The sequence below is a fragment of the Condylura cristata genome, unplaced genomic scaffold, assembly GCF_000260355.1.
Source record: "Condylura cristata isolate star-nosed mole 26May11 unplaced genomic scaffold, ConCri1.0 scaffold00013, whole genome shotgun sequence".
Classification (NCBI taxonomy): Eukaryota; Metazoa; Chordata; class Mammalia; order Eulipotyphla; family Talpidae; genus Condylura; species Condylura cristata.
The window spans coordinates 29080665-29100535 of record NW_004567114.1 but is presented as its reverse complement, the minus strand read 5'-3'; the positions used below and the strand labels follow the sequence as shown (position 1 = coordinate 29100535).

The 19871-nt window shown below is 35.7% G+C and overlaps 1 protein-coding gene across 2 annotated transcripts in view; it reads right to left on the bottom strand.

Annotated features, from left to right (window-relative positions):
- PPP2R5E (protein phosphatase 2, regulatory subunit B', epsilon isoform) overlaps positions 1–19871 on the bottom strand; it is a 133245-nt gene that overhangs the window by 56820 nt on the left and 56554 nt on the right. For both annotated transcript variants that reach the window (XM_004681797.2, XM_004681798.2), the window contains exon 3: positions 3365–3561. In XM_004681797.2, the coding sequence (XP_004681854.1) occupies positions 3365–3561 (197 nt within the window). The remainder of the gene's footprint in view (positions 1–3364; positions 3562–19871) is intronic.

Sequence of the window (19871 nt, the reverse complement as noted above, 5' to 3'; positions counted from 1 at the left end):
AGAGAAATGAGGACAGGGCCGTGCGCATGCCCTGTCTGGTGTTCTTTCCACTAGCTGTACTATTCCTCTGCAGGTAAGCTAGGTGCTGCATTGTATTTGTTTTATTATGTTTACACAAAAGAAATAGTTTTCTTTCTTCATTCTAGCAGTATGTATGAGGCATCCAGATTACATTTAAATGCTAAAAATGATCTCTACAACTCCACTTTTCTTTCCCTACCAGGAACAGGTTGGATCACAGGCTTCGGGTAACATGGTTGACACCAGCACATGCAATCAGAAAGCATGACTCACCCTGGCACATAAAACCCAGCAATCAATTCATTGGCATGTTATTAAAACACCGCCATTTCCCTCACTAATCAAATGTAGAATTTGCATTATACAGAGGAAAAGGTGAGAACAGTGACTTCAACGGTTTGGATCAAGTTGGAATTGCAGAATTCAAGAACCACTGAAACAATGGGACATGGTACATCTTTGGCACTTTGTTTGCAAAATCAAATATCTAGCAAAAAACTGTAAAAACTACTATTGATTATTTATCATATGTTAGGGACTCTTTTACAAGTCACATCACCACCAAGGCTCACAAATACCCAAAAGACAGGTATGAGACAGACAAGTGAGCAGTGTATATACATACACAAGGGGCTCAGATGTGGCAAAATGGAGAAAATAAAGAGGGCGCCATGTGGGGATTTGGTTCTAACCATCCTTCCAGAGTGTTAAGCACCCTACCTTATATACAAACAAAACACAATTTTACTTTGTTGAACTATTTAAAGGGCAAGAAGGGTTAGATGATAGCCACCCTTCCCTTAATCCTAAGGACCTATTAGCTGAGGTCCAAAAGACGGAGGGCTCCATCCACTGTGACAGAGCAAGTAAACGTGGGCAGAACTGGCACCTGATCCAGGGTCTAACGAATGCCCCTTTTCTTTCTACTCCACATGGTGTCCTTCTCCGTAATGTCCCGGACTGTGTAAGAGCCATGTAAGTCCCAGACTGTGTAAGAACCATGTAAATTAGCAATTAGCAGTTTAAAAGTCATTATATGAAAAATGAATAAACCTCTAAGAATCCTAAACTAACATCTAGAATATTCAATTATTAATGCCCCCAAATAGCAAAAATTCTTCACAGTCAACACTGATTTGGGATCAAGCTGGTTCATAAAAATGAAAGACCTTTTGAGTTATGCTAAATACGGGGTTTATAAACTAAATATAATCCAGTGACATCCAATATCATCATAAAATGAGAGGCTACAATGCCCACATCTTAAGAGGCATTCACTCATTCAACAAATTCCAAATAGTTCCAGGCTAGGGAGCAATATGGAGACTACACAGATGTACAGAACGCATTCCCTACCTAAAAGTGCTGAAAATCTAATTAGGGAGATTAGATAAATGTGTGCAATATTCAAAAAAAAAAAAGCAGCGAATGAACAAATAGCAAGTGGGTAAGTTGCAAGGGAGAGCAGAACTGAAAGGCAAAGGAAATTCTGGGCTTCTCAGTAAACAGTGCAAGTCCTTTAAGCTAGGTCTTGAAAGGAAGGGCACAGTTAGAATTAGTGGCAAGAGGGCAGTAAAAACATGAGAGGTCCAGAAATGGGGGATAGTAGGACTATTAAAAAACAAATCAGTAAATATACAGATACTCTCACACTTAAGGGCAAACTGAAATGTGTAAAGGGTATTATTCATAGATACTAGGTACATAAATTATTTACAGAATAAAATATTACACGGCTATAAAAATGGATGAGGCAGCTTTTATATGTACTGACATATATTATACATTGTTAAGTAAAAGAAAACAAGTACAGAGAGATTATGAACCATTTCTGTGTTTAGGAAAAAAGTATTTATACATGGTTATAAATGATTACATATTCATAGACTACCCATGAAAAGATAAAGAAATAAGTTATAAACAACTGTTGGCTAAGGACAAACAGTTAAAACCAAGTGACATTACTCCGCAGAAGGCAGGTGAACTAATATAGATCCTAAGGCCCAGGTTAAGAGGTTTAGCTAGTATGCAGACTCTAGAGCAGGGTTTTTCAACAAAGGCATTACTAACATGTGTGGCCAGACAATTCTTTTTGTGGTGGCTGCTCTGTTCATTGTAAGATGTTCAAGAGCATTTCTGGCCTCTCTCTGCTACATGCTGGTACCAAAAATGTCTCTAGGCATTGGCAATGGGCATGGAAAGCACAGCTGTCCCAGTTAAGAACCACTGCTCAAGAGACACAATACTAGTAGTCAAAATACAAAACATTCTAGGATTACAGTCCCTGAAATTAATAACAAATGCAACATACACTCAAGTATGGATCTGAGGAGTATATTAAACATTTTGAAAAGATACCCACATATCAGTGATAGTTTCTCAAACTGTGAGGATCCTTCCCAAATCTGAACTATTCATTTTTAATCACATTTACTCCATCACAGATGCTTCTTTTCTGCATTTGTTGAATATAAATTATAAGAGTTAAACAGAAAAACTAATTTTTACCAGTACACAGAGCGGCCAGATAGTGCAAGAGGCTTCCCAATGATGCACAGATCCTTCTGGATTGCTGTGGCATCATTTCAGGTGTTAGCAGACCAACTCTTCTCCCCCAGAGAGCATGCTCTCTAGATCCATGATCTAGGATGCCAAGGAAGCTACTCTCCCACAGAAATCTAACAGAAAATCACACTTTGGTCTGGCTTGTGGAAAAAAAACTAATATAATTATTGACACAATAAAAACACAATTACTTGCATTATGCTAATAATGTTTCTTCTCATAACTCTTAATTAGCACACAAAGTGTAAGTTGCTGTTTAAAAATAATGGAAGACATCACCCCGGTTTCAAGATTTTAAAGAGAATCATTAATTTATAAAGCCCAACATGGCTTTAACTAGATTCTACAAATCACAATTTTATTAAGCTTAAAGCCACTTCTAACATACCACAATGAACAGGGGGTGTAGGAGGGGGGTGTCAAAAAATCTACCAGACTTGCATAATTTTCAAACACACATCTAAAACATTTGATGATTCTCCTGTGTCTTTTCTTTTCCCAACACCAGAAATCCAGTAATACCCTGGCAATCTTGGCATCATAATTTGAAGTCATTGAATCCTCCGATACAGTTGCAGGTACAAAGTTGTGGATTTCAATCTTATGAAATCATGCTCTTCAAATTCTAGTACTGTGCCAATTACTTCTGGTTAGCTCTCAGAAGGTTGGCTCTCATTTGTGGAGGTAACCTCCAGTGACCTGACTCTGCAATAAATACACCTGTGAGTTGCTATGGAAGATGCTTGAAAGTGTCCGCGGCGGAAAAAAGGAAACTCACCATTCTAACTACTTCAGGGTAAGTCTGCTCTGTCAAACAGCCTCTGCTTATTGTAATGTAGTCCACCAGTTCATTAAGAGTGGAGCGCTTGTATTCTTTCATTTTAAGATCAGATAGCGTGTCCATGAAGTCAAAAATGACACAGCACTGTTGAAGTTTCTTTAGGAACAGTTCAGGCTGCTCTGAGGATGGAACGTCTAAGAAAAAAAAAGGAAATGGTGTAAGTCTGTCATCAATTTCTAGGTAACAGGAATTCTCTGAAAGTTACTTCAAAACAAGCTCAAAGGAGAAAAAAAAAAAGAAAGAAAGAAAATTCACATGACAATGGTGTTCTTTTAAACAATTACACAAGGGAAGGAGGAAGCCCATACCCACTACTTGGAGAATTTATCTTTGAAAACTACATGGTAACCAACACAATTGACAGCGTTTGCTGTTTTGCAACCACAGATTGACCAACATCCCAGCAGCCATTACAGAGGTGAAGCAAATTTTAACCAAAAACACCCAGCATCAACACCCATAAGCCAAAAACACTGAAAAAGGTCAAACTTTCCACTACAAGGTAAAGCCAGAAGTTTTATTGTTGGTTTTAATTAGTTTTAAAATTTTCAGAGTAGAAGTGTCAGTCAATTTATATTAATTTCATGCTGACATCCTTAGAATTTAAAGCAACTGTTGTGCATGTGTGTGTTTATATTTTTTGTTTTGTTCTGGTTAATATCTATAGGTTTCTTTGTCAAAGAAACTTTAAAAATTAACAAAATGAAGTGATACGAACTTTCTCAAAAACAACTTTATTAATTACAGAACAGTAAGAGCAAGTTCTACTTAAATCTATGCTTCCATTTTTCCCCCTTTTTGACTCATCTTCTTCCCTTATAGTGAGAGAAAAACCCTAATATTTTTTGTTAATATGTTCTTAGACTAAATATCTGTTCTTTTCTATAAACAGCAAGTCAGACATCTGGATTAGTGTCATTTCTAAATTTTAAGTAGAAATTTTAGGTTAGTTTAAATTCCCCCGGCTAGAATGGTAACTTTATCTCTAGTTGAATTTGAAATTCAGTTGGCCTCAACTATACATAGCAGGTTCCAAACCTATCTTCTTTCTGCAGTTTTATTCCCCAAATGAACTTCCCTGGAAAGGTAATGAAATTATGACCAGTGTAGGTTGCTGCTACCTTCATCCAAGGCAATTAACTCATTGGTCCACAGAACACTCTTAAATGTAGGAAGTAGCATTATATTACTACTTTCCATTTTTCAAAAAGAAAGAGACAATCACTGGGTAATCAACTTGTCACAGCACCTAGGTCTCTAACCACACTCTTAGATCTCCTTCATCCTACTCAAGAAAGACTTTAACTATATTTAGCCCATTTGCTTGCAACCACCCTCAACTACTAGCCTTACTCGAGTGCACCTTCCTTCCACCCCGAAGGAAGGGAGTAAGTAATCTATTTACCAATATACAGTCCACATCGTCCTCTCAACAACCTTCTTTAGTTCCTGTACCTCACAACCCAGGTGCTCAAACACCCAACCTCATAGATAAGTGTCCAAAAACAGTGCTTGATGAAATCAATCTTGGGGTACCTTAAAAGCAAATGGACAGGACAGGGACACCTGAAAACACAGATTTCTCTACAAGATGTAAGGGAGTAAGTAACAAGTAGTCAATATCTGTGAAGTTTACAGCATCATGCTTCTCTGATAAAAACAAGTAGTAAATTTCAAAATTATTCCTAAGTTTCCCTTCTTACACCCCTCAGCCCTCCCTCTTACACCTCCCAAAGGGTTGGTGCATCTTCCAATCAAACTTTGGACTTAAGTTAAATGATAAGATATGTCTTATTCCATGCTCCTAACTTTAATCAAACCAAACTTTCTCCTTAACATGCTTCAGATGTTTGAGATGAGTCAACAAAACCAAACAAGGCTGCTTATGAACACAATTGTATATATCCTCAGTTCAATGGCTAATTGCACATGAAGGACCATTATATTTAAATACTGATGTCTTCTAAGGTCTAAGGTATACCCCATACCTGGAAGCTGAATGGAGTTGTTTAAAGTGCATAGAGAATAAGAAAAGTCATATTTATGTAACATTAAAGTTAAAATCTTTAGGAGTACTTTTTTTTTTTAATTTATTTATTCATACAGAACTGGGGTACAGGCTAGAGATGTGGAGGGTGAGAGGTTTCACAGAGGGGGAGCAGAACAGGCTGATCGACAAAGTACACTGCTGAGGGGAGCAGCGGGCGGGTCAGGAGAGGTCTGCCGCGCCATGTGGTCACCTCCGGGGCAGGCAGGAATCGAACTCATGCGGAAGTGGCTTTAGCTTCTCAGTGCTGTGCTTTAACCCGCTGCGCCACCAGGGAGGGCCAGGAGTACTTTTAAATAATCCATTTTTGATACAAGAACACCTTAACTCAACACATGAATTATGAAAGCATCCATAAACAATAAGGTTTGCAAAAGGCAAACCATCATTTAAGCAGAGATAACAATTAACCTCTCTGGTCACTGCAGTAATACTCGAGAGATTCACATATTTGGCTATTTAAAAAATGCAGTCAATTAATTTAGTCCTTTTCTAAAATGTTAGACAGCTGAAGTTCATTACTTATCCACACTGATGTAATGTCACAGATAATGGGAAGCAGGCTATCCACCTGCCCAGTGAAGTTTACTGAACTTTATTCAGTATATACATTGGATAATATTCTAAGTACTTTACACATATTATAGCTCATTTAATCTTGAAAGCAAACAATGGAGTAAGAAACAGCAAAGAAAACAAGGACCTAGAAGAGATTCAGTGGCTTGACCAGAGTCATACAAATAATAAGCAGGTGACACAAAATTCAAAGCCAGATAAATTGGTTCCAGAGCCAGAATTTTTCATCTCTATGTTATAAGTAAAATTCAAACTCAGTAAAAGAGTAACAACAAAGTCTATACCACAGAAACATAGAGAAAGAAGTCAAGAAATCAACGTGTAACTTGCTCCCAATTCAGTCTCATGCTGAACCCTTTCTATCTTCCCTGGAAGACAGTCCCTCCCCCAGAGAGTGATAATCAATAATAAGCTATACTTCATACTTTATCAGACTGAATTCTTCGAAAGTGGCCTCTTTTCCTTAAAGTCAAGAACTTCAGTAGTTGGTAGTGACCAAAGAAAAAAACAGATGGGAGGGCGAGGAAGTGGGAGAGGGAAGCTCTTCTTCAAACAACCGACTCAAAAAAATATTTTTTCACCTGTGAACAAAGATGGCCTAATTTTATCAGTCCAAACACAGGGTTTTTCCAGTAATGCAAGGTCTTGGAACTGCCCTCAGAGCTATGCTGCTCCCAACCTCTGGGAACTCATCACCTAGTCCCAGAGGGATATGCAAAAGTAGAAAATGAAAAGGTAAGACAAGCCAGAACCAAAGAAGGAACTCTCTTAGTTGTGTAGAGTTCAGTGCTCTAAGTTTAATGTCTATGAAAATAGTACCCAAAACAGATACAAATATTGTTTTTAAAGAAACATCTCATAAATGACAAAAAGAAGAAAACAGACAGGGAGAACATTCTGACCACAATGTACTATCACTAGATTTTAAAAAGTGAAAACTACTCACTTCCCAAATCAAGACAGCTGAAAATGAAAGCACTTAGTAAAGATTTTTAATTATAGACATTTAGGAACACATCTAAATTTGAAAAATTAAAGGTCATCTTAGAATGCAAAAGCAAACCAGGTAGTGGATGCTATGCCATCTTTCTTCATTGGCAACTTCAGCCTGCAGAGACCATCCCTGCTACTGGAAGAGGGGTTCCATAGAGACTCATAACCATAAATACTGACGAATCAATAAGTGCCCATATTAATACCATGAAGCTCATTCATACAACAATCTGTCCATCCAATATTGTTGTGTTTGTGTGTGTTTTTAAGGGAAAAGTAACTGATCCAACATTCACATCTTCATAAGATCCCATAAAGTCAAATTCCACTCTGCTGGAACAACCCTTAAAATTAAGTTATTTCCAAAACACATTTCTAACCCTAGAAAAGAATGTAGTGACCAGCTTAATGATCAGTCCACTTGGCAGTTTTATTTCTTGCACTATTGTCTTTCTTTTTGCTTTTTCATGTTACTCACACTCCTCTTACTCTCACCTACCAATCTATCCAGTAGGTTAGGCTCAGTGACTATGCTCAGCTCAAAGGTGTTCTTATCCACACAACTTTAAAAGTTTACAAGTCCTCCAAGTAATGGAGAAATGGATACAAAATGTAACAGTAGCAAGAATTGAAGTTCAAGTTAAGAGATAAAGAGTTACCATGTGTCCTCCCAGACTTCAAACTAATGCTACAAAGCCATAACAATTAAAACAGTATGGTACTGGAACAAAAACAGATATACAGACCAATGAAAACAGAGAAATTCAAAAATACAAAAATAAGCCCACATATTTATGGACAACTAGTCTTTGACAAAGGTGCAAGAGTCTGCAATGGCAAAAGGACAGTTTGTTCAATAAATGGTGCTGGGAAAGCTGTAATGCTAGATGGGAAAAAAATGAAGCTAGACTATTATCTTACACCGTGCACAAAAACCAACTCAAAATGGATAAAAGACTTGGACATAAGACCTGAAGTCATAAAAATATATAGAAGAAAATGTAAGCAAGACACAACATGACATACATCTCAGAAATATCTTTAATGACAAGTCCCCCGAGGCAAAGAAAGTGAAGGAAAACATGAACAGCTGGCACTACAACAAATTAAAAAGTTTCTGCACAGCAAAAGAGACACTAACCAAAACAAAGAGACATGCTACTGATTGGGGGGGGGGGAATTTGCACACAATGCTACTTACTGATAAGGGACTGGTCAAAAAAATTCTACAGAGCGCTGACACAACTCAACAAAAACAAAGTAAACAGTCTAGTAAAAAAATGGACAGGAGAGCTAAAAAGATACTTCTCCAAAGAGGAAATGCAAATAGCCAACAGATATATGAAAAAATGTTCAGCACCATTTCTAATCAGGAAAATGCAAGTCAAAACCACAACTACCTTACACTAGTAAGAATGATACATATTTTAAAAAGCAGGAAACAACAAATGTTGGCAAGGATGTGGAGAAAAAGGAATGCGCCTACACTGCTGGTGGGAATGCAAACTGGTCCAACCACTATGGAAAGCTGTATGGAGATTTCTCAAACTACTAAAAATGAAGCTTCCATATGACTCAGCAATTCCACTCCTAGGAATCTACCCAAAAGACACAACAACATTAATTGAAAAGGATAACTGCACATCTGGGTTTATCATGGCATTATTTATCATACATAAGATATGGAAGCAACCCACATGCCCAAAAATAGATGACTAGATCAAGAAGATGTGATATATATACACAATGGAATACAATTCAGCAATCAAAAAAGATAGGCTCATGCCATACACAGCAACATGGATAGAGCTGGCAGGGATTATGCTCAGTGAAATAAACATGAAAGATAAAGAAATATATCAGATGGTTTCACTTGTAGGAGGACTGTAGGGGAACCAATAAGGGGACAGAAAATAATTATAGCAAATTAAAAAACAAAATTAACAGGCAACTATTCATCAGAGACACTCTGCAGGGGAGGGGTAGGGAAAAGGATCAAAACAGGGGAATGAAGAACGCAAGGAACTATGGTGATGGTGCACAGGTAAACTGGTGGTAGGAATTTTACAGGGACTACACCTGAGAGGAGAAAGTATGCATTGTACAAAAAGCAAGAATGATATTTTACATATATATAGTGATAGTAATAAAAAATTTCTCCATGTGTTTAGTCAATAGTCAACAGGAGCCACATAAATTTTAACCTCAGCCCACCTACCCCCTAGTCTCTAACACATTCACAAAATACCCTCATGCTCATTATAATTTTAAGAGTACGTTGCTTATTTTTTGTTTGCATATCAGTCAAAGATGTCATTTCTCCCTAGCCAACAGTTTCCACTATTTCTATCCCATCCTCCTGTTTGGAGCACAAGATCATGGGTCAGTCCACCTTCCCTTGGAGTCAGAATCAGCCTGTACTTTGCAAAGCAAAATGCAAAAAAGGTAGAAGAAATAAAACATTGAGTCCAGCATCCTTTTGGTTTGGTGTTCTGAGAATCTAATCAAATGAAGTTGCTGAAAGCCAGATTGTTAAATTCTTACTTACAAATATGCTAGCCATGTAAATAGAAAAGGCCCAAATCATTCTATTAACCATTGAACCCATAGGAGAAAGCAGAATGGTTTAAAAAATACCAATAATAAGATATAAGCTGCTATATAATTAACATATAAGCTGTTAAATGTTGATGTGGAAATACAAAAAAATATTTCTATAAAATGGTCATATGTTTTTACTAGAAGCTAAAGTAAGAGCCTAATGAATGATATTTAAGACCAGTTATTTCAATTCAAAAAATAATTCTAAATTAGTAACACTCCTCATCTCAAAATACCCTAAGATATTAGTCAGGTTCACACTTCTACTTCCATTTCTCAAGCTCTCACAAAAAAAAAAAAAAAAGGTACTAGCCAAGAATGAAGATGCTAATCAGTCTTTGATTCCCTCTACCTCATCCCTTTGACCTTCTCTTGGAGTATAAATAACTACTCATACAAGGCTATCAACCCTCTCACACACAACCCTCCGAGATTTCAACAAAGTAAAAATTTAACTCATACAAGCCACATGAATCAAGTTTATTAAAAAACAAAACAAAACAAAAACAGACTTATGGTGCTACACTTAACACTAAAAAATTAAGACATTAGATTTAGCCTTGAAGCTTAGTATTAGCTAGTATGCGTGGCAAAATACCTAACTGCCCAGCCGTGGTCTAGCCAACCCTGTCACCAACTTCACTTCTAAACAGATACAGGCATCATTCCCTTTATGTAGCACATTTTTTCAGGAAACTTAGAAAGAATCCTATTTTATACTGAAGCTATGCTTCTATTAAGGAATTGCCTGACACCCAATAAGTCATAGACATCGCCAAGATACTTCACCAAAACAAGGAAACAATTATAAGTCTTTATAATGAATCAAATAATAAAAAAGAGGCTTCATGGCCTATCACTTAGACACTAAGTATAACTTATTGAGTACGCAAGATACATAAGCTGTAAATAAACAAATGAGAAACTCACCCCAAACTAACATATTAGCTGAACTAAGTATTACGTATTTGGCCATTCCAATTACTTTATTACTATGTTCTAAGTAGTGAGGTCAAAACATTTATTTTTGTTGATGATAATGACAGTGTGGGAAGGTGTTTCGAAATATTACCAGGTATTTGGAGCTTCTGAAAGTGTCTTGGGTGATTTCAATTTGCGGTTACAGATGAAAACCACTTTTTAAAGCAGTAACTTTAAAGTCCTTCTTTCATCTTCTTCACCTTTGAAATTCGTTAGCTCTCTGTTTATTTAAAACTAATAGAGAAAACTTTCAGCTTCCAAGCAAAAGAAGGCCCCTGGAAACATCTACAACAGTAAAAGTGTTCCTTCTTGGCTACAGTTATAAATAAGTGAATGTAGAGTTGGCTGCTTTTAAAAGAACTGTTTCCAGAAAAAAAAAATAAAATGAAAAGAAAGAACTCTTTCCAATCTATTAAGAAGACTGAAAACCTGATTATTGGCAAACTTTTTTTATAGTTCAAAATATTCCAGATAGAATGACCAGCACTGATTTTCAAAAGTATCAAAAGAATGAATCCAAGGCGTGAGTACCAATTAAACAACAAACTGAAAGGCAGCAAAAGCCAATTTCAAGGTAAAATAATGAGCATTTACTCTGTACTGAACTCCTGACATACACATCCCCCCTTAATCAGCAAAATACCCACTAGTGGCCACATGAATATGCGTTTTTCAGATTAAAGAAACTAAAGGATGACTGGTAAACAATAGCAACTAAACCCTTCCACTGCCACTAGAGCTATATATTGTCATTATTGGTTTTGGAAAAGTTGGGATAAAAGTAAAGAAACATGGAAGAATTTTTCTTCCATGTAAGTATATTTGCATGTTTTAAAATTTAAACAGCATAAAATCAACCCTAAACCAGTGAGCAATGGTAGGTGAGTAAATTACTAAAGTTTAAAATAACAATATTATTCTCCCTAGCTTAGATAATCAACATGTATTTATTCCTTCATGGGACTGTCCAATTTTCTTTTCTCAATAAATAACAAATACATTCTCTCCAATTTACAAGCAAACCAAAAGGTCACCACCAATGCAGACCTGTGGTCTCAGCAGCAAAATTACAGGATTCAGGGCTTTTACATTATTTTGACACTATGCTCCAATCTGAATGAAGAAGAAACACAGATGCATGTACGCATGTACACACACACACACACACACAAAACTGAATAATATTTCTGCCTCCAACACTTTATTAGCTATCTGTCATGCTTTAGTTTCTCATGTCTGGACAAAAGCTCAAACAGATCAATTCCAGGTGAACTGATTGAACTGAATGAAAGGCTATTACTTCCCTGTCACCAAACTCAATTGCAAACTAAAGACCACCAAAGCTTCTGACTGAAAGTCAATTTCACTATTGTTAATTCACAACCTAACTGCTTATTTACAGAGGAGACACCAGGAAGATAGGGGCCAGGGTCTTCTGAACAGAAGGAATTCCTGAAGCTCTACCCAAAAATAGGGCAACAAAAATTACATTGTTTTAATAGATGCATGCCAGTGGTTCCATCTTTTAAGAATTTTACATTTACCAGTAAGATAACAAAGAAGAGTGGGTGATCTTTGTTTCCCCAAAATAAAAGCTACATTACTCATTTATTGAATTATTTTTCTTACAGCATAGACAACATAGTTCTGCTATAATGACAAGACTAATTTCAATTTTATTTAGATGACCATAAAAGTAGAGCGATCATCATGAAGTGACACTGGAAGACTTCACTTTATGGCAGCTGTCAAGTTCCTGCAACTCGTGTAACAAAAATTCTCATAAGACTTTGTTCATGCCTCAGACTTTGTACATGCCTCATTCAAGAGCTTTTCACATTTTATTAGAATTTGATTTCTTAACCCGTGAATCTTGTTTCTTGTTCATTTTAATAGCCAGTTCCTAGCTGAAATTTCTGAAAATGGCAGATAAAAAATAATTACAGGTTGAGTCAATAAGTTCTACATAAAGAATCTAATTGCCTATGTTTTCAATTGTAAATGAGAACTTTTTGCTTCAGGAAATAAAATTATACTGAAGAATAGAAGAAAAGATTTAATACAACACATTCGGCAGAATAAATTATTTCCTAATATATATATACCAGGTCACAAAATGCAAATTGGGTTAAGTGAAGTAAGTCAGTGAAAAACAAATAATGTATAATGTCACATGTAGACTCTAAAAAAACTGGGAGAAACAGAGAAGAAAGATTGAGAGGTTGGCAGGTAGGAGAAAGGGGCCTTAGCGGTCAGAGAGTATAAACTTGCAGCTTTGATATAAGTGGGTTTTGCAGCTCTACTTATGATGACAGTCACCATGATATTGTTTTAGATACTCAAAAGCTGCTGAAAAACAAAAAAAGTCATCTCAACACACAAAGAAACAGTGATTATGTGCAAAGACAGAGGTGTTAACTGATACTATGGTGGTAACCATTTTGCAATATATATTTACAAAAGTGTACCAAATTGATACAGGTGCCTTAAAAATTACACAATGTTATATGTCAATTTTATCTCAATAAAACTGGGGGAATTAAAGAAATAGATTATCAATTATAAACTAGAATGGATTTAAATGACACAACATTTATGAATGTGAAAAGGGGGATGAGAAGCTTAATTCAAAAACCTCACTAAAAAATGTAGTTCCTTAGTTTGTTTCACAATCAACAAAATAGTTTATATTCAAGCTTTCCAAATACAGAGAAAAATATTCAAAAACAAGATGAATATTAATGAGGTAATGTAATTTGGAAATGCCCACCATAGCAAAAGTCAAGTCTACCAAGTCAAGTTCTACATAAATACATGAAAAATGGGGAGTTTTATTGCAAAAGGCATGGGCTTTGCACTAATCCTCATTCATGTATTCATTCATCAGTCACTGAACAACACCGAGTCAGTCCAGGTACTCCAGGTACTGTGAGAAACCCCAATGTAGAAAAGAGGCAAAAATCCCTTCTCTCACAGAAGAGACAACAAACAGCTGCAACTAAAAGTAACAGATACATGATATGGTAAATGCTACGGGGGAAACAGTATGCAGGGCAGGGGAACGAGGCATGCTGGGGATGGAGGGTACAATTTGAAATAGAGTATTCACCTGGAAGATGACATTTGAGCAAATGCTTGAAGGAAGAGAGGTAGTCAGCCAAGAGGGTGTCTGGGGGGAAAGCCGCCCAAGCAGAGGGATAGCAAGTGCAAAGGTACTCTGGCAGAAGGGAGCGTGCTGGTGCTGGTGAATTAACATGGCTGGAGACAGAGTGGAAAATAGGGGACATGGGTCAGAAGAGTAAGGGACAAGTATCTACAGGAGATCACACTATGGGCCTTGTGAAACACAAAAAGAATCTGACCTGACTCTGGTTTTGAACTAGAAGCATGCCCTTCACTATTTACTAAAAGACAAGGACAGGCATTTGCATCTCTGAGCATTAATTTCTTTACCTGTAAAACTTTGAATATGTGCTTCACAGGTTGAGGGCAGACTGAAAAAGCCATTTATAGGGTGGCTTTTACAAGAAGTTGTAACTGATTTGACTGACATTTAGCAATCACCTATAGCACGCAGTACAGAATGAATTCCTTTCTGTACTGCTCTTATTAAACTGTTTCTAAGAGTAGACCTTAAAAGTTCTCATCACACAGAAAAGTTTTGTAAATATGGTAATGTTAATTAGCCCTAGGATGGTGATCACTGAAATAATATACTAAAAAAGTGAATCACCTAAAGTAGTAAGGGTTATACTCCAATTATTAAATTATAGCTTAAAATGCAATTTTCTGTTTTAGAGACAACTTCAAAATTTTTTAAAACTCTTAGCAATAAATTTAATTTTGGGGGTAAATATTAAATTTATGCTGTCATTTTTTTGGAATACTAGCAAACTTCAAAGGCCATCTCATCAGAACCCTTAAATAAACCATATCTTGGCTTTTCTTGTGTAGTTTTTCTTTTAAGACAAGGAACAAATCATAAAACCATAGTGTGATAAGAAGGAATTAATAAGCAAATTTCCAGCATGTACCTGAGAGTCAACATTATTGAAGCTCAATTTTCAACTGATTCAAAAATATGAACACCTAAATATTCAAAAACACTGTGTTCACTGATGCCATGACTATAACATAAAAAATAAATGAACACAATTATGTATTTTCAGCTAGTACTTACTCTTCTGTTGACCCTCCCCCACAAAAAATATCACTAGAAGAACACATTTTTCAAGTACCTTAAATTGAGGGTAACATTACATCCCTCCCAGAGAGAACTTCCACAAGGTATGAAAATGGTCTATTTTCCATTTGTTTTGAGTATTAATATTAATGTGAACCAAAAAATAAAATAAATATTAATGTGAACCAGTTCAGAATAAGTTGAACCTGAAGCCATTTTAACAGTATAATAAGAAGCTTAAAAACAAATTAGGCAGATAGACAGATAAGTATATTAACATCAATTAGGCCCACAACCAAGGTATAACTGACACCAAGGACATCATTACACTTTTTTTTTGTAATTTAAATTACAAAAAAAAAGCCAATGCCAGTTTAGAGATGCTATCTCTGAATCTCAGCTGGTAGTTTTAAATATGAGATCTTAATCTCCCAAGAGTGACACAAGACTGAGTGAAGTAGAATGATTTCTAATCCTGAAAGTAATAAAGAGTGTATATTACTAATTAAAGTTATAATCTAGACAATAATACCCAGTGATGGCATGTACTACATACCACTAATTGTGAAACTCTCCTATGCTCCAGAGAAATAATTAATATAAACAGAAATATAACAAGCCCCACTTATAAATATGTGTTCAGAATATTCAAACTTGAAATACCATACTAAGAAAAATAAAATACATTTGAAATCCTAACTCTAAACTGTATATAAACAGCATGTTCAAGCACTAATAGAGAAACTTACATAAATGTGTTTATATATATTTATACAAATACTTACAATTGTGAATATATAATTCCAAAATTAAAACTTGAAGAACAGTGAAATAAAAAGTGGAGAATAGTAGGACAAAAGATTTCACAAAGAAAGTGTCTGTAAAGCCAATAACTTTTACAGCAGAGATGCCTTTTACCTCTCTGTAAAATATAGCAGTTTGACTCAAGAAATTTACAGCATAAGTCTCTTCTCTGCTACTGACTTCCTGGCCTCAAACATCTCTTACCAAAGGCAGACAGAGTCATTGCAACCTAAAGATGATGCATGCCAATGATATAATACCAAGCATAGCAGTTTCTTGAATCTTACTATAATTTAGTATTCGATATATACCCAATGTGGTTACCCACTGGACAGTGCAAATACTTGCTCTTCAATGCTACTAAGAATGAGCTTCCCTTTCAGAAAGTATATAACTGTATCTTTCATTTAAGGAGAAACATCAAGTATAAGATAGAAGATTTGTACTAACAAGAATTACAAAATTAAAAGTATACTGGGCAACTAAGTACTATCAGAAATTTTTTAATTCTGGATGAATAATATAGAAATGCTTACAATGCCAAATTAACTCAATTTCTTTCAGCACAACTAAGAATGGGATGGGGGGGGGGGGGGGTTAGCCCATTCTGCATTCTTCCAGAAGGCTGTGACTGCCCTTTGGGTCATATACCCCCCAGACTCTGACATCAGTGGGAATGAGTCCTAATCAGTTTCCACTATGTATCTATCAGCTGGGCAATTCAGAGTGGTGTCCTAAGGCAGTTAAATCAATGGAAACTGACTGACTGTCAGGTTTTGCCTGTTATTAGCTATGAAACTTCAGGTGAATATCTAAGGCTCCATCTCTTCATATGTAAATAAGGGGATAATAACAGTACCTACTTCATAGGGATGATTAAAAAATTGGGTGATTAAAAACACAGAACATTCTTCAATACTTTAGGGACTTTAAACTTTAGTTGCTAAATTGCTGTTTTCATTGTTTAAAAGTATTGCTCAATCTTCTATCCTTTGCCAAATGAGTCTAAGAATAGCAGATCACACAGTAATAGCTGGAAAATTTCATGATATGCTACATAAAATGTTTCATATAATGCCTGGCACATGGAAAATTTTCAATGTTAGCTTTTTTAAAAAAAAAACTTAAAACTACATAAGCTGCTGACACATATAGAGTATCTTCCCTCCCCTTTTGTGTGTATCCAATTGTGGAAGCCAAATAAGTAAAACAACACTGAACTTGATCTACTAATAACCAGTGTGATTACTTCAAAATAAAATTGTAGTTTGATAAAAGGAAAGGTGGAGTTACTGACTCAATTCAATATATGAAATGATCCTGCTGTCAGGACACACATCAATGATGTGTCAGAATCCTGGAGGGTGAAGACAGTCAGCATTTGGATGGATGAATGAATGACAGACTAACAGAATTTGGAACAGAAAAGCAAGAATTTATGAAAAGCTCAACAATCTGATAAGCACTGACACATCCCCAAAGCTGCCTTCTAATACGATCAGGTGTATGCAAAGTGTACAAAGGAAAGAAAAACAATGTTGTAACAGCTCTGTCTTTCAAGTCCAAATTTTAAAATAATATCAACACTTGCAGATGGTAATACTTATAAATACTAGGTAAAAATAGAAATTTAGATGTAAAAAGTTTTTAACAACAACATATTCTTAAGCATTACTGACCACCCACTAAAATAACATTACGCTATCACTTCAAAGTAGTTTGTAAATCTTTTTTCTTCTCTATATGCCTTATTACTTAAATAACCTTATTTAGCTAAGATATATACTAAAATTCTGTGAACTTTTTACAATCTTCTAGAAGGCTTCAAGCTAAGTGTGAAAGGAATACAATAGGTGGTTTCAACCTTCCCAGAATAAGTAATTGCTTGGCATCTACTATGTTTAGTTTAATAATCAATCACCTATTCATTCTTTCCACAAATATTTACAGAATACTTTTTACTTGCCAGACACTAGTCTAATATAATATATACATTGGTGAGCAATATCAAAGAAGATCCTAGTCTACTTGAAGGTTACAGACCGAAAGGAAGAAAACCTACTTAAATAATCATATAAATAAATATAAACACAACGCACTGAAGACATATGGATCAAACTCCCTCATTTCAAACAACACTGAAAAGCAATAATAATAATTAAAAGAGTATGGTATTGGAACAAACTCAAGACACACAAACTAACGGAAGAATAGAATTGAGAACCCAGAAATAAGCCCATATATGTAGGGACAGTTAATCTATGATAAAGGAGGCAACACCTTATAATGGAAAATGGTAAGTCTCTTCAATAAGTTGGGAAACTTGGACAGACACATGAGGGGGAAAGGATATCATTAGTTAACACTACACAAAAATTATTCAAAATAGACACAAGCGTTGGTTGTACGATCTGCCTCAAATACATAGAAGAAAACAGGCAATACAATTCTGGATCTCAACCTCATAAATATATTTGGGATCACACTCCAAAAGCAAGGGAAACAAAAACAAAAATTTACTAGTGAAATTACATTGAAGTTTTTGCACAGCAAAAGAAACTTTCACAAAACAAAAAAGTAACCTACTCACTAAGATAGCATACAGTCAACAAGGGTTTAATTTCCAAAATATATAAAGAACACCTACAACCAACAGCACACACAAAACAACATACACAAAGAACAAAAAAAAACACTACCAAAAACTAGACAAAAGACCTGAATAGACACCTCCCCAAAGACACAGAGCTGGGCAGCAATCACATGAAGAAAATGCTTTAACATCACTTATCATAAGGGAAATGCAAATCAAACCACAGTGAGATTACTACTCCATACCTGTGTGACTAGCCTATATCAAAACAAACAAACAAAAAAAGTGGAAACAACAAATGTGAGTGAGGGGTGGAAAAAAAGGAACTCTCATTCACTGTTGGTAGAAATGTATATTGGTACATCCCACATTTAGGTAGTCATCAGAAGACTATGAAAACACTGATACAAAAAGATATATGCCCCTCTGTATTCACAGCAGCATTATTCACAGTAACTAAGAAACTAAATACTGCAGGAAAGGCGATGTATATATACTCAATGGAATACTACTCAGCTACTACAACAGACAAATTCTTGCCCTAGCTACAACATGGACAGAACATGAGTTGACTGTACTAAGCAAAATAAGTCAGAAAGTAAAAGACAATTACTGATGGCTTCACTCATATGGGAATTTAAATAACCAAAGCAATCAAACAGGCAAAAATACAACAAAAATAACTCTTAAACTGGAAAACATGGTGGTTACCTAGTTGAGGGAAGAGGGAAGAGGGGTGGAGAAGCAAAGGCAGATGGGGTCAAATTCAGTGTGATGACATTAGAATTTAGGTGATGTATGAATGAATCATACATACATATTAAAGGGGTGAAACTGTACTCCCAAAATTATACAGTTTAATAAATGAATGGTAAATCAATACAATTTGATTTTAAAGGAGAAAAAAAAAACATGTGGTACTATAAAAGTATATGTTGCAGAAAATGAAAAAATAATACGGTAACTTGAAATTCATGTAAAAGTCTGGTAAAAAGCTAGATTATCACATAAAGTAAAATACAAGAAAATGTAATTCGCTAACTAAATTTCATGCCCCATGTTGATGAGGTAGTATAGAAAAGCTCCAGCCAGGGTTCTTCCATGTGTTCTCTCATTGATGTAATGAAGCCTTGCAAAATCAAGAGAGTAGACATTAACATTCCCATTTGCAGGTAAGAAAACTGAGGCTACAGAGATTCAGTTTTATTAGTTCGGTACATAGCTACAGTACAGAAACAGCTTCATTACAAAAAACCCGAAGTTATGAAAATTTTATACCAAATGGAAACCTCTTTTGACATCAATTCAGACACCTATTTGTGGCAGCAGAAAAGAGACCAGAGCAACAAGTCTGTCCTCCTCTTGATCTACCTCTTTCTTTACAATCTACCTCCAATCCAAGGCACACAGCATTTTCACCACAATCAGGCTCTGTGTTCATGATGCTGCATACCTGAAAATATCTGCCTTACCCTCTGAAAATGTGGTGGCTGATTTCTCAAATTGCTAAAGGGCTAACAGATACCCCCACAAATAGACATACTGTTGCAAAAAGCTCCTAGAAACAATAGTCAACTGACTTCATACAAATTGATGAAGTCAAGCAATTTTAACAGTGGGAATTTCCAGCATAATATGAACTAATTATTTGTATCCCCAGCTATTC